At 37.7% G+C, this 12943-nt stretch overlaps 2 protein-coding genes across 2 annotated transcripts in view; both read left to right on the forward strand.

The window, feature by feature from the left end:
* The first annotated feature begins 276 nt into the window (after positions 1–276).
* Positions 277–6772, forward strand: atp6ap1b (ATPase H+ transporting accessory protein 1b). The gene is made up of 10 exons (XM_017419110.3): positions 277–436; positions 907–1027; positions 1296–1370; positions 1469–1659; positions 1766–1803; positions 1924–2009; positions 2120–2349; positions 2452–2487; positions 5515–5752; positions 5877–6772. Exons 1-10 carry the CDS (start codon positions 318–320, stop codon positions 6087–6089), a joined length of 1347 nt encoding a protein of 448 aa, XP_017274599.1. The 5' UTR covers positions 277–317; the 3' UTR covers positions 6090–6772.
* An 822-nt stretch (positions 6773–7594) lies between these two features.
* Positions 7595–12943, forward strand: part of LOC108237600 (protein pitchfork) — a 7376-nt gene continuing 2027 nt past the window's right edge. The window contains exons 1-4 of the mRNA XM_017419138.3: positions 7595–8344; positions 8499–8597; positions 11177–11307; positions 11385–11502. Coding sequence (XP_017274627.1) covers positions 8195–8344; positions 8499–8597; positions 11177–11307; positions 11385–11502 — 498 coding nt within the window. The 5' untranslated portion in view covers positions 7595–8194. The remainder of the gene's footprint in view (positions 8345–8498; positions 8598–11176; positions 11308–11384; positions 11503–12943) is intronic.

Below are 12943 nucleotides of genomic sequence, written 5' to 3' on the forward strand. Positions count from 1 at the left end.
TTCGGGACATCTTAAAAAAGTATTGTAAATTATTTTCAAAATGTGGGCTACTCTGTGTTTTAAAATAGAAATAGTAAGCTTTAGGGAGGAGGTAGTGCCCTGCGAGACCATTTTCAGAACAGTTTAATCATTCCTGAGGTTCGATTGCAAAACGAATAAGAAAAAAAAAGGGGGGGGGGGTCGAAGCAGCTCCAAGTCGTCACTCAGAGCAGGTTGAATGAAAGAAAGCAGGAAGTCCTCTCTTCAGAGCTGCGCACATGACTGTCAGCTGGTCTGGGTCACGTGACCCCAGCGGTGCGGAAAAGCAAAGAGGAAAAATGGCAGAGATGAAGAGCTTCGGTCGAGGATTGTTGATTTTTCTCGTCTTTTTCGCCATCTGCTCGGCTCCGGGGAGCGCCACGGCACAAGTTCCACTCCTTATGTGGTCTAGTGACAGGTAGCGTTTAACTTTAATGTTGTTTAATTGTGTAGCAACACTCACTCCCAAAGCTAAGCCTGTCTTCAATGCTAATGCTAACTCTTGTAGCTAAGTGGATTTCTGCCAACTAAAGATTCTTAGTTTGAAAGCAGCAGGTCATTTACACATAGAGCAAATGTGATTAAAAAAACATTTTGTATGAAGTGACTGAAGGATGTATGCTTCAGTCAGAGTTAGCTCTTCTCTCAGGAGTTTTGGTTGGTACTATTCAACAGTGTTATTAAATACATTTGTTTTATTAACTGCAACGAAATCTAAATGATTACGAACTTTTTATGCTTGTTTTAAATCAATTGGCAGTCTCATAATAGCAAATATATTAAACAACAGGAACTGATGTTATAACTGTACTGAGGTTTTGAAGCAGGTAGGGTGCTAACAGAAATAATTTGCCTTTAACCTCTTTGTCATTTTATTATATTCTAAAGTTTACCACTCCTGCCCCCACCCACGGCTGGTCATATAACATCCATTGAAGAGCTGACCGTCTACTTCACCTCTGTTTTTGGCTCTGGCTCACACACTGTGCTCCTGTTCCTGCAGGACAAGGTCAGTGCTTTGTCCTGTAGTAAAGGTTCGGCGGTCATGATGAATCATGTAGCGAAGCAGTAGCCCTGCACATGACGCCGCAACAGAGGTCTCATTGTGGCGTGATAGTGAGCTTTCACAGTACTTCCCATTTCACACTTCCTAAATTGCATGTTGTTCAATGCTTTTGTTTGTGGTTTAAAAAAATCATTCACTATAACTAATTTATAGTGTTGATGTTGTGGTTTGCAAAACATAGACTTATTTATTTTTTAATTTATTTTCTCAGCTAAGCAAAGATGACTTCACTCTCTTTGGCGGAGTGTTTGGAAACAAGCAGGAAAGCAACTTTAAAAACCTTGAGGTAGGTTTTATATTAGTCCTTGATTATCAGCTACTTATTAATTTGCCAAAAAGGAAGGCATATGGGAATGATAACCTTTTTCACTCGCTCTTTTTCAGGCTGCGATGCAATCCTCGTCATCGGTGACACTTCCTGCCCTGGAGTGGGCTGGCCCCTCTGTCATCCCCTCTCTGCTGCAGGAGAAGCTTGGTGTTTCACCTCAGCTTGTTGATGCAGAGACACTCACACACCTGAGCCTCACCACATCTGCTAACAATCTACTGCTCATCAATCTGCCTTATTGTAGCGAGTGAGGTTTTTAAAAATATATAATTATTCACTTTCAAGGATAATCAGTCATATAGTCTGAGTTTGAGATTTTAACATCTTTAATGTTTCCTTTTTTATTTTGATAGCTCACCCAAGTCATGCAAGGAAGTCCTAAATCATAATGGTACTTTTAACTTTTTGGAACAATAAGTGTCAAATTAAGTATTTTGCTGGTGTATAGTTGTAATCAGCACTATATAGCTATTTACAATAAATTTAATTCTGATGTATTTTGTGTCATCAGATAAGATTATTGGAAAAGTTCTGGGTTTCTTGAAAGACAGAGATGTTCCATACACTGCAGTATACACAGGACTCCAGCCATCTAGAGTAAGATATCATTTTTTAATATAATTAGCAAAGAGAATTAAAGTTAAAAAACACGCTGGATACTTGACTAAGAGTTATTGAGGACATAAATGACTTGTTTTACTTTGCAGGTGATTCCAGAAACATCTGCGTCAAACCAGCAAGTGGGCAGGTCCTTACTACAAACCCCTGCACCTGGTGTCAAGCAACCCATAGTGTTTTTAAATGCGTCACGAAATCCGTGCATAATGCTGTGGGCTCAGAATCTCAATGTCAGCCTCTCAGGCTCTACACAGTGGATCGACTTTTTCACAGAAAGCCCTGACACCACAGGATCCATGTGTAACGACGTCAGTTCACTGTAAGGTGGCCTTTTTTCTGTCAGCTGTCAAGAAAATGTTTAGTTGTTTTGTAAAGGAAAAAAAAACTGCATTTATGTGTTTTTCTTTTCCCTTCATATTAGGCTTGTGCTCAATCATCCATCAGGCCTCAAACTAAGGTAAGATCATTTAATTTTCATACATGAAGGAACAATATCCAGTCCTGTGAAAAAAATCTTGATCCATCCCTTATTTATTTATTTTATCTTCTAAAGAGCCAGGCTTTATTGTAATTATTAAAAAAAATATTATTTTTTGATCATTACTCCCCAGATATTCTGAAGGACTTAAAATAATATTTGGACTTTGGCTGCTTCTTCTGGTATTTTTAGTCCTGTGCCTGACCATTCTCAAAGCAATGTTCCTGCTTGTCGAGCCAATTACCTGTGACCTTTAAATCATTCAAAACCTGGCATGTGGCTGGACATTGTATAGGGTTTTAGTAATATGTGAGGAACTTGGCCAAATGAAGGACAGGCCTAAGAATTATTTACTGTAGCTCAACAGTATATTAAATTCATGTCTTTAAAGAAAAAGAAAAAAAAATCCATCAAAAACATGAAACAGAAGTTGTGACTTGTATTATTATTTATTTCATCCATCTCTAGTTTGTAGAACCTCCATCAAATGTAGCCTTAGTGGAAGAATGGTTTCTAAAAATCCACTATCCAGGAAAGAAAACAGGAAAACATAGTCTAAGTTGCACAAAAAGTAGATCAAAAATTCTACTCTTGATAATGACTGATGGATTTAGTTTATTTATTTAATTAGTACAAGTCTTATAGAGTAATTTTCCCAAATTCAAATTTTTTAGTTAAAATTTACATCAGTATGAGTTCAGCCAAGAGGTACAACAGTAAAAACCTGCAGTCATCTGTAAAACACGTCAGAGGTTGTGTCATGGTTTGGGGGTTGCCTTTCAGCCACTGATGTTGAAGATTTTCTAAAAACTGATGGAATTATGAGCATTGGATTTTTCAAACTATGTAATGCAGTCATCAACATATATTAATAACTAGACACAAGAACATAAATACGAAAGTTGAAGTCGAAACAGCACAATCGCCCCCTGTAGGTTGGCTGCAGTTTAAGTTTCAAGTCTGTGTAAATGAAACGGACATTTGCCTGAATAGACAAAAAGAAAGAAATACCCCTCATCAAATTGTTTCCAGGTGTTGACTTTGTTGATTTATGTGGTTCTTACCTTCCTGTTAGGTGTTCATTTTTCTAATACATTTAGTTGTAGTTATTTGATGTTTTAAAAAACAACATGATTGTGTGTATGCTTCACTCCCGCATCCCAAGTGTATTTTTGGACTGGCTCCAAAAATACAACATGGCAGCACCTGTAAACTGGGTATTATGGCTTCTACTTTGAACACATTATATTGATGAATACAAACTGGAAACTTCTGATTAGAAAATGAGTTTATTTTCCTCAATGACAATGATCGTAGAAACATTGCCAATGCATTTAAAGCACACTTGGCCAGAAAACAACACAATGAACCAACGTCAGTCAGTGATTGACTTCTTCAGAGGCCAGGCTTTAACATTGTTGAAGCATTATGGGATCATTTTGACAGAACAGAACAATAGCCAAAATGGGTGAGTTTTGGGATGTCCTAGAGAACTGTTCCTGAAGTAGAAGCACTGGGACAGCTCAAACCTCCACCAAGGCCATTGTGTCATTAAAAGATAGTCAGACCCAGATCGTGATCTGATATAATCACTGTTATAATTTATGACCTTGGCAGAGGTAATGAATGATAAAAAGCTTGCTAAAGAAGATTCAGGCTTTTAAAATATAAAGATGGTCGCACCAAATACTGACTTGAGAGCTTGTAAAGGTAATACAAACACTGTTTTTGCTTCATGAATGATCTTTTAATTTGTTTGCACATAACTCAATAATGCATCACTTCTCACTTTCAAAACAAAACATAAAGAACATATAGATGGCTCAAAACTATTATATGGTTTGTTTATTTATAGTATAGTGTATTTATGGAAATTTAAAATGTAGCTGCCTAATTACTATAGAGAAACTGTCAAAATGAATGTAAATAGAGTTTAAATACATTTGTGTTAAGAATGTGAATTAATAATTCTTGTACAAGAAAAAATAGGTTTGAAATTTTACATTTTGTGTATGTGTACTTTGGCAAAGAGAAAGCAGGCATGATCATTTCATATATCCTTTAAATTGTTTCTCAGTTTAGCCTCATGAAATGTCCAGGGTTCCTACACAAGATTGAAAAGAATGCAATTTGATTTTAATATTTAATAGGTCTGGATTAGGGTGGAAAAATGACAGGAGAGGTTGGAAATATACTTTTGTTTCCAGAGTGTTTCCCATTGCATTTTCTAAAAATAAAAAATTAAATATCTAAATAGTTGAAATGAGCAGGGCATTTTTCACATTAACTGCATGAAAAAGATTGTTATAGTAACCACAACGCCAAGTTTTGGTTAGTCTACTAGTTTATTCTCCTGCATTGTAAAGCCAATAATAATAAATAAATACATGTAAAAAAAAAAAAAAAAAAACTTATTTAAGCAGAAAACCTTTTTCAGATCCAATAATTTTACATCAAACATTAAACTGCAGTCAGTTTACATTTGGGTTTGGGAAATTGTGGAATTTCAAATGAAAAATGTGTAATAAAACAAAACAAAAAAACAACTGAATATCTCCTTTTCTACACTTGATTTATTTTCTGTAAGAGTTTAAACCCATCAGCTCAGATGTGTTACTAAGGGTTTTTCTGTAGATGTGCCTTAAAGTAGATTCTGTTACTTTGGAACAGAGTCAGTCTAGTTGACAGCATAATGCCCAGTCAGGTTGTTAAGCTGTAGCATATTGCTTCTGGATATTGCCTCATATCACATGATAACACATAAGATATTAATGTTCTTGAATAATTATTTATAAAAAAAGAAAAATAATCATATCTTTTCCTAAATGCTGAACTAATTTATTGTTCACTTGAGCTATCTGTTCTTTTAGACTGCTGCTCGTAGTCACCGCAGTCAGATGATAAAAGATCATTGCTTAATAATTTTGGATACTATTTTCTCATTCGTTCTCATTGTTATAAAAAAAAAACTAAATTACTAAGCTACTTTTCCTTGTTGATCTGCAGTTTTGCAATGAGTCGGCAGTTCTATCCAGTGTCTGCACGTTACTGGTTCACCCTGGACTCTGTGCAGCTGCAGGCGAATGGTTTAACTAGGTCCTTCATTGGGAGGAACAGCATCTACGCCCCTGCGGAGTATTCCTTCCATTGCCAGTCTGTCAGCAGCTTCCAAGATGCCCTGCTGATTCCAAACATCACCAATCAGGAACAAGAGAATGATAGACTCAATTTTATTGACTTTCAGGTATAGCCGTAGTTTACTCCTAAGCGCATTATATCGAGTGCTGTTTTAATGGAATTTTAAAATAAATACTGTACCCATGGTATTTAACGCATACTTTGTGTTTTTTGTTTTTTTTATGATGCAGATTCAGGGCTTTGGTTTGGCCAATGGAACAAACTTCTCCTACGCCAGTGACTGTGCAGGTTTCTTCACGGCTGGGATTTGGATGGGCCTGCTCTCTTCACTGCTCATGCTGCTCATTTTAGTGTATGGCTTGCATATGATAATGCAGCTAAACACCATGGATCGCTTCGATGACCCCAAAGGTCCATCGATTTCAGTCCCTCAGTCAGAGTGAAGCCCTCCTAAAATACAAAAACATGCATTCTCACATTGGTGTCTTCATTGCCTTCTGAACCCCTTTGTATATTGGATGCTCCTCTTTTAATTTCTTTACTGACTTCTTTGATTTGTGTTTTTAGATACTGGTATCTTCCAAGGCACATTCTATTTTATCTTTTTATTTGTACCTGTCCCAAAATTGCTGCAGCTTTTATAAATTGATTTTGATAGCATGTGGACAAAGGTTGTGCCACCTAATGTTTTCCCTAGAAAAGTGCTACTCTTACCAGTGAATGCCTTCTTTTGCCAAATGAATGTAATTGTTGAATGCTGTAAAATTGTTTCAGACCTCAGTTTTTGTTTACTGATTATCCCAACATAACTAATTGAAAGAGTATTAGTAATAAAATAAGTGCCTGTATATAATGGATCATTTGGGATGTGTTCTGAAGTGATACTATTTTAAAGTTTGCCTTACAGAGCAACTCTGGATTTAGTTTTGCTATCACTTGAATTGTAATTTATTTTTATAAAAACCTTTCTCTTTAATGTGCCCTTCATATTTCCCCTAATCTAAGGGTTATCAATTAATTTTGTGACAATTTATCAGTCCTACTTTTGCCAAAAAATAATATATGCAATTGTCATGCCATGTAAAAGACACTGTCTTTAATTGCTAATAAAGATATCTGTACTTAATGTCTTTGTTGTAGGGTTGCATTTTAGATTATTTTCACTGATTGAATAGTTACCTTAAAAATAACAACAATGGATAAGCAGCCAAATATTTAAATTTAATCAAACTAGTAGGAATTGTCTCACAGTAAACTAAAGACCTAACATTCCTTAAAGGAATTCATATCGTCCGCCACCTTCCATGCCAAAGTTTTTAGTGAAGATCATCTTATGAGAAATGAGTTTTAGCTATTTTTGTCAAACCTTTTAAAATAAAAATATGTGCAGTCCTATGTGATATCGCAAGATGTAATAGATGCGTTGGCTAATGTAGATTAGCTGTGGCAACCATCTTGAACTGGATGGAGTCATACAGTTAATCAGTTGTTTCTGTACATCCGATGATTACTTTCTGAAAGTTTCATTAAATCATGTCCAGTGGTTCATGAGACATTTTGCTAACAAACAGGGTTGACTCCAACAGTTAATGCTAAAGTTTTAAGCAAAGAGCTCACACAAATGGTAGCACTTGGAGTATGTGTTGTGAACAACACTCAGCTACAGCTGCACCAAATTTGAGCCTGATATTTGTAAAACTGACTAAATTAGAGCCATTTTTTGGCCCCAAAGGTTAATCAGTTGTAGATGTACATCCAATGGATATGATGTTGATATGACAATAATCTGACAGGCAGACCACAATTTGTGGATCTGGTAAATGTCTTGTCTAATGTGGAGGTTAGTGACAGGAGCAGAGCACCACAGGGGACAGTGCTCTCTCCCTTCCTGTTCACCTTATACACCACTGATTTTCAGTGCAGCTCTGAGGCATGCTGCATGCAGACATTTTCTGATTGTTCAGCTGTTGTTGGGTGTATAGTTGAGGAACAAAAGGATGGAGTACAGGACATCAGTGGAGAACTTTGTGAAGTGGACTGGACCTGCAGCTGACCGTCTCAAAGACCAGAGAGATGACTTCAGGAGAAAGAAGCCAGCTTCACAACCACTGAGGATTCTGGGAAAGGATGTATTAGAGATGGAGGACTATAAGTACCTGGGCGTTACCATCAAGGACAGACTGGACAATTAAGCCCTATAAAAGAAGGGGATGAGTAGACTCTGCGTTTTGAGAAAGCATGGACCCTTAAATGTGTGCAGTGATCTGGTTTTTGCTGTGGTTTGCTGGGGAAGCAGAATTGGAGCGAGACACCAATAGACTTGAAATTATAAAGATAGCTTTATCCAGCTAGCTAGCTAGTTATCTATCACACAGACATGAATACGTATTCATGTCTATGATCTATCATAAACACAGTGTTTGGGTCGGCGCAGCAGCACTCGGTTGCCATAGTTACAGCCAGTCACAAACAGAAAGCCTATCACGGAAGTGCAGCTCATCTCTCTGTCCCGCTGTTTCCGTGTCTTTACCAACAAGTTCCTTTAAAAATGTCAGCAGTTCCTTCTCGTAGAGTAGTATTTAGCAGCTCGCAGGAAAGGAGGCTTTTCCCGCTCCATTTCGCGCCCGACAGGCTGGGAAACCAACATTTGCGACATGACGCGCCACATCTCGGCCCTGGCTGCTATGACAACCATAAGGTAAGTGTGTCCAATAAATCCATTAATGAACTGATGTCACATGTTTGTTGTTTTATGAAGAAATATTCTTTGGAACGCTCTTGTTCATGGAATAGTTTGTTGGTCATTTGCAAAATACATGAGCAACATATCTCCTTCCTTTTGTTTCCCACAGTTTGGCACCATCATTTATGAGCTAGAAAAGAAACCTGAAAGTAAGCGAGGACACGGCCTCTCTGCTAGGACTGCTGCCCGCTTTCCACCTTGTAACAAAGTATGTTAGAGAAACATCAATTATATCTCAGTGGATTTCTTCGTTCATGAAAGCAGTTTTACTTAAAGTTATATTTTAGTAACTAAAACATTTCTAAAGAAACCTTGAAGAGCGCTGATGCAGCTACTGCCCAAAATTCCAACATCTGTTTTGTATAATCTAAACTAAGAAAAGAAAAAGCTTATATTTTGATGTATAAAGTATGTAAGAAGTCTGCAAAGAGAACTAAGATAAAAAAAAGAAATGTTGAAACTGTCAATAGTGGCTCATGAGTGTCACCATGGTTACACATCCCTCTGTCTGTTACTCCCTGAGTAAAAGCCACACAGGAACAGAATGAAAATTAGGCCTCAAACAAACAGTCAATGTGTGAACCGTGAGCAATAGAGGACTGTGATGGTCACTTGTGTGAATCTTTATGCTTCTACAGTGTTTCATGTTGACAAGTTAAAAAGACTCTTTACTTCCAGGTTTGAAAAGAATAGTTTGAGCTCAAATATTATTGAAGTCTGTGGAAACTTGGCTGTATTCTGGGGAGATTAAGAGAAAAACCTAAGTCCTACAGCAGTGAGAGATACACTGGGGGAAAGAAGAAATAGTTTCTATATCTACCAAATACATTGTTAGAAGAACAAGAGTTTGCTTAAAACCATCAACTATCAGTTGAACATTCTCATGAAAAATCTGTAAAAATCATATAACCTAAACTGTCATTCCTCCACCCACCTCTCAAACCACATCTTCTTGGTCCAAAATATGAACATTTTGGTGCTCAAAAGAGTGTCCCTTGTCCTTGAGGTGTAGGTGAACAGCTGCGTCCTGTCCTGAAGAGCTGGTTCTCCTGTGTTGATTCATGCTTCTGTGGAGAAGCTGTTTGGTTTCTCCAATTTAGAGTTCTGGACATTCTTTGCTGCACTGAACTGCAGACACCACACTGCTCAGTTTGTGTTTGGGTGTTTTGTCTTTAGGATTGACCAGCCTCTGTCTGAGAGTCCTGTTGGGTTTGAAATATGCTGGGATGTTGTGTTTGGAGAAAATCCTTTCATTTGTTCTTCTCCTTGTTCTGTTCAGTGGCGTGTTTTTAAGATTTCCTCACTGACTTGACAGAAGCCCGGTTAGGGATAGAATAATCATAAATGTGTTTTAAGTCATACACTGACACCCATAATTACGTAGGAGTATTGCAGTCAGTGGGCAGTAATAACCTGTGCCGGTCTTTCAACAGAACTCACTGCTGTTTAATCAATTTGTTGCCGAGTGCAATGTTGTCCAGTTTGTGTAGCAAGTTATACAACACTCTTCTTTCTCCAATCAGGTATGGGGGCTCGGGAGCTCTGCCCTTGTCGAGCCAGTCTTCTTTGTTAGTTTGCTCAGTTCTTTGGAGTCTTTCAGAGTGAACATTTTAAACTTTTGTGACCCGACACTTAGAGTCTATGTGCTTGACTGGCCTGCCTTCAGCTCAGATACGTCTCCTGTTGAAAAGGTTTGGACCTCTGCCAGAATTATGTTTTGGGTCAGAAGCTAAAATGTTTGAGAAGCACTGCGCTACAGGTGCTTATGCGCCCCATACCGTGAGAGACACTGCCTTTTACACCTTTTACTAATAACAACATGGTCTTTGTGGTTTGACTTGTTAAAGATTAAAATGTCCATTATTTTTCTCACCGAGCTAAAAGGTGAGCTCATCTAATCACACATCACATCTCAACTGTTACTCTGTCCATCTGTGGTGGCCTTATGCTCATAAACCTAGAAAGGTTTTTGTTCAGATTTTATTTTTGTTTTTCTCTTTGCAGATTTCAATTTAACGGTGCAGTTCATAATACAATGGTGAACTGCATCAAGTGGCAAAGGTTTGCTAAAATAAAGACATACCTGTGTGGATAAATTGACAAAGTCATGGAAGATTTTCAGTCCAACTTTCCCAGACTCTCTAAATCTTTTCATTGGAGTATACTGTGCAACTGTTGAACTAAGTTTCTTTTGTAGTTCTTCCACCATTTTCCAGTTGAGAATCATGGCCTTAGACTTAAAGCTGATTCTCATCCCAGTCGCTTCACACTTGGCTGCAAACCACACCAGTGCACACTGAAGGTCACAGCTTGAAGGCACCAACAGAACCATATCGTCTGCAAAAAGCAGAGAGGAGGCCCAGAGGTTCCAACCCTCTGACCTGGGAGAGCCTCAGGATCACCCAGGAGGAGCTGGAAAGTGTCTCTTGGGAGAGAGATGTCTGGATTTCCCTCCTGGACCTGTTGCATCTAGGATCCAACCATGGATAAGCAGCAGAACATAGATGGTTGTATAGATCTGGACCCATTTTCTAGAAATGGAGCCAACATTAAGTGTATCTAATAACTTTGAAGTCATTTTCACATGACGGAACTTAAAACTCCTTCCTTTGCTACAAACCACAGGTTTTAGATTTATAAAAATTAATTGTTGAATTATTATGTCATTTTGTTTTAAGTCTTGACCTTGCAAATTGAATCAGTTTCTTGTTCGTCTTTCAACTTTATGAAAGCAAATTCTAATGTCTCAAATATGTTTTTAACTGTGTTTGTAATCTGAATCTCTAGACAGTGACCCCTTCACCACAGCAGTACCAGCAGGACCACAGCAAGTCAAGAGTCACACCGCCTGGCAAAACACCATTCAATTCGACCGCACTCAGGTTTAAAAGCACACAAAGTACTGCTAACAGCCCAGGGTGAGACACAGACACTAACCTGTAGCTCGATGCAACTGTGCTGAACTGAGCTGACACAATGTTATTTCATGATTCAGACCTGGTACGTATAATACGGATGTCATGACGAACAAGAAAGTGAAGTGGCCGATGTGCTTTGGGAGCCCAGACTGGTCCCAACTCGCTCAGCTGGAAAAGAAGTCACTCCGGGTGAAGGTAAGGGAAACAAATGCAGCTAAACACCATATGTTCAGGTCTGTTTTTCCAACTTAAACCCTGAGATGTCACTGAGATGACATACACGCAAACATAATTAAATAATTGAATAAATATTAATGTTATTGCAGCGTTGAAAGGCATATTCAGCATATGGAAAATCATAACTCATAGTTTCTGCACGGAGACATGAGCTAAGAATGAAGAGATTTCTCAGCAGATCAGGTTGAGATATTTTAACTGTACCCAGATCAGCACACTTACCGTATAGCAGCTACAAGCCCCTTATTAACACAGGATCTCACTAAAACCTGAAGTTGAGTGGAGAAAAGTTGAACAATAAGGACCTGGGAAAAGTGCATTTTTAAGAACATATATGATGTTTTAAGCTGAGTTGTGAGGTTTTTGGAGTATCTTACCTGCAACAAGGAGCAATCACAGGGATGTGTTAAGTAACAAGATTTTTTTTAAGGGAAACACCTAGCTCACCACTCCTAAGGGGCCTTCCAAACAGGAAAAGTGTTTTAGGAGCCCTAAAAAAGGTATTGTTTGAAAATGGGTTAAAAATTTAAAAATATCTTGAAATGCCACCCTTGCAATTTTTTGTATAACGGCCAAAATGCAACCATATCATGGTCCCACCTCTAATCTGACCCATAACCCTAGGGTGTCCTTTTCTTTTTCTTGTTTACTTTTCATATCCAAAGCACAAGCTTTCTGCACCTGCGCCACACCATCTTTCCTGGTTTGAGTTAGTTTTCATTGCAGCGTTACATCACCACATGTATAGTTACTACAACATATTGGGTTTTTTTTTGGCATTTCTGTATGGATGAAGACATTTCCTGAAACTTTGCTGTGTTCAGAGGATATTTTTAGAAAAAAACAAAATATAATGTTGGAAAAAACTGTTTTTGTGTGAACAATGTCTAAGATTACAGCAATCTGAAGAGGAAATGTTAATCACCTACAATAGTCAAACCTTTAAAGATTTTACAGCAGTTTGAACAAATATTACTGTCATTTTTTAAGTGATGCTGTCTAATATCAGTCAGTACCTCATCAGCTGTGACAGCAGTCAGAGCAAAGGATATAAGTTGTCCTCCATGCTAGACTAAAGACTACCCAAACAAGGGCCAAATTTACATCATTTGTCAGCCTTATAAAACAACTCTTTCTCAAAAATGGTGTGAAAGAATACTATAATAGCTAATAATAAACCTTTATACATTTGCATGAGTTTATCACTGTTTTCTCATCTGAACGTCTAGTTTCTAGGCAAATGTATGCGTGCATACATACAGGTGCTGGTCATAAAATTAGAATATCATGAAAAAGTAGATTGATTTCAGTAATTCCATTTAAAAAGTGAAACTTGTATATTATATTCATACATTACATACAAACTCATATATTTCAAATGTTTATTTCGTTTAATTTT

The sequence above is a fragment of the Kryptolebias marmoratus genome, linkage group LG8 (assembly GCF_001649575.2).
Source record: "Kryptolebias marmoratus isolate JLee-2015 linkage group LG8, ASM164957v2, whole genome shotgun sequence".
In the NCBI taxonomy this organism is placed as follows: domain Eukaryota; kingdom Metazoa; phylum Chordata; class Actinopteri; order Cyprinodontiformes; family Rivulidae; genus Kryptolebias; species Kryptolebias marmoratus.

What these genes read in the sequence shown, in the direction of transcription:
- atp6ap1b (XM_017419110.3), top strand. Translation starts at nt 318, where the DNA reads ATGGCAGAGATGAAGAGCTTCGGTCGAGGATTGTTGATTTTTCTCGTC. An exon ending in CTTATGTGGTCTAGTGACAG is followed by an intron (nt 437 to 906) that starts GTAGCGTTTAAC and finishes TATATTCTAAAG; the next exon opens with TTTACCACTCCTGCCCCCAC. An exon ending in GCAACTTTAAAAACCTTGAG is followed by an intron (nt 1,371 to 1,468) that starts GTAGGTTTTATA and finishes GCTCTTTTTCAG; the next exon opens with GCTGCGATGCAATCCTCGTC.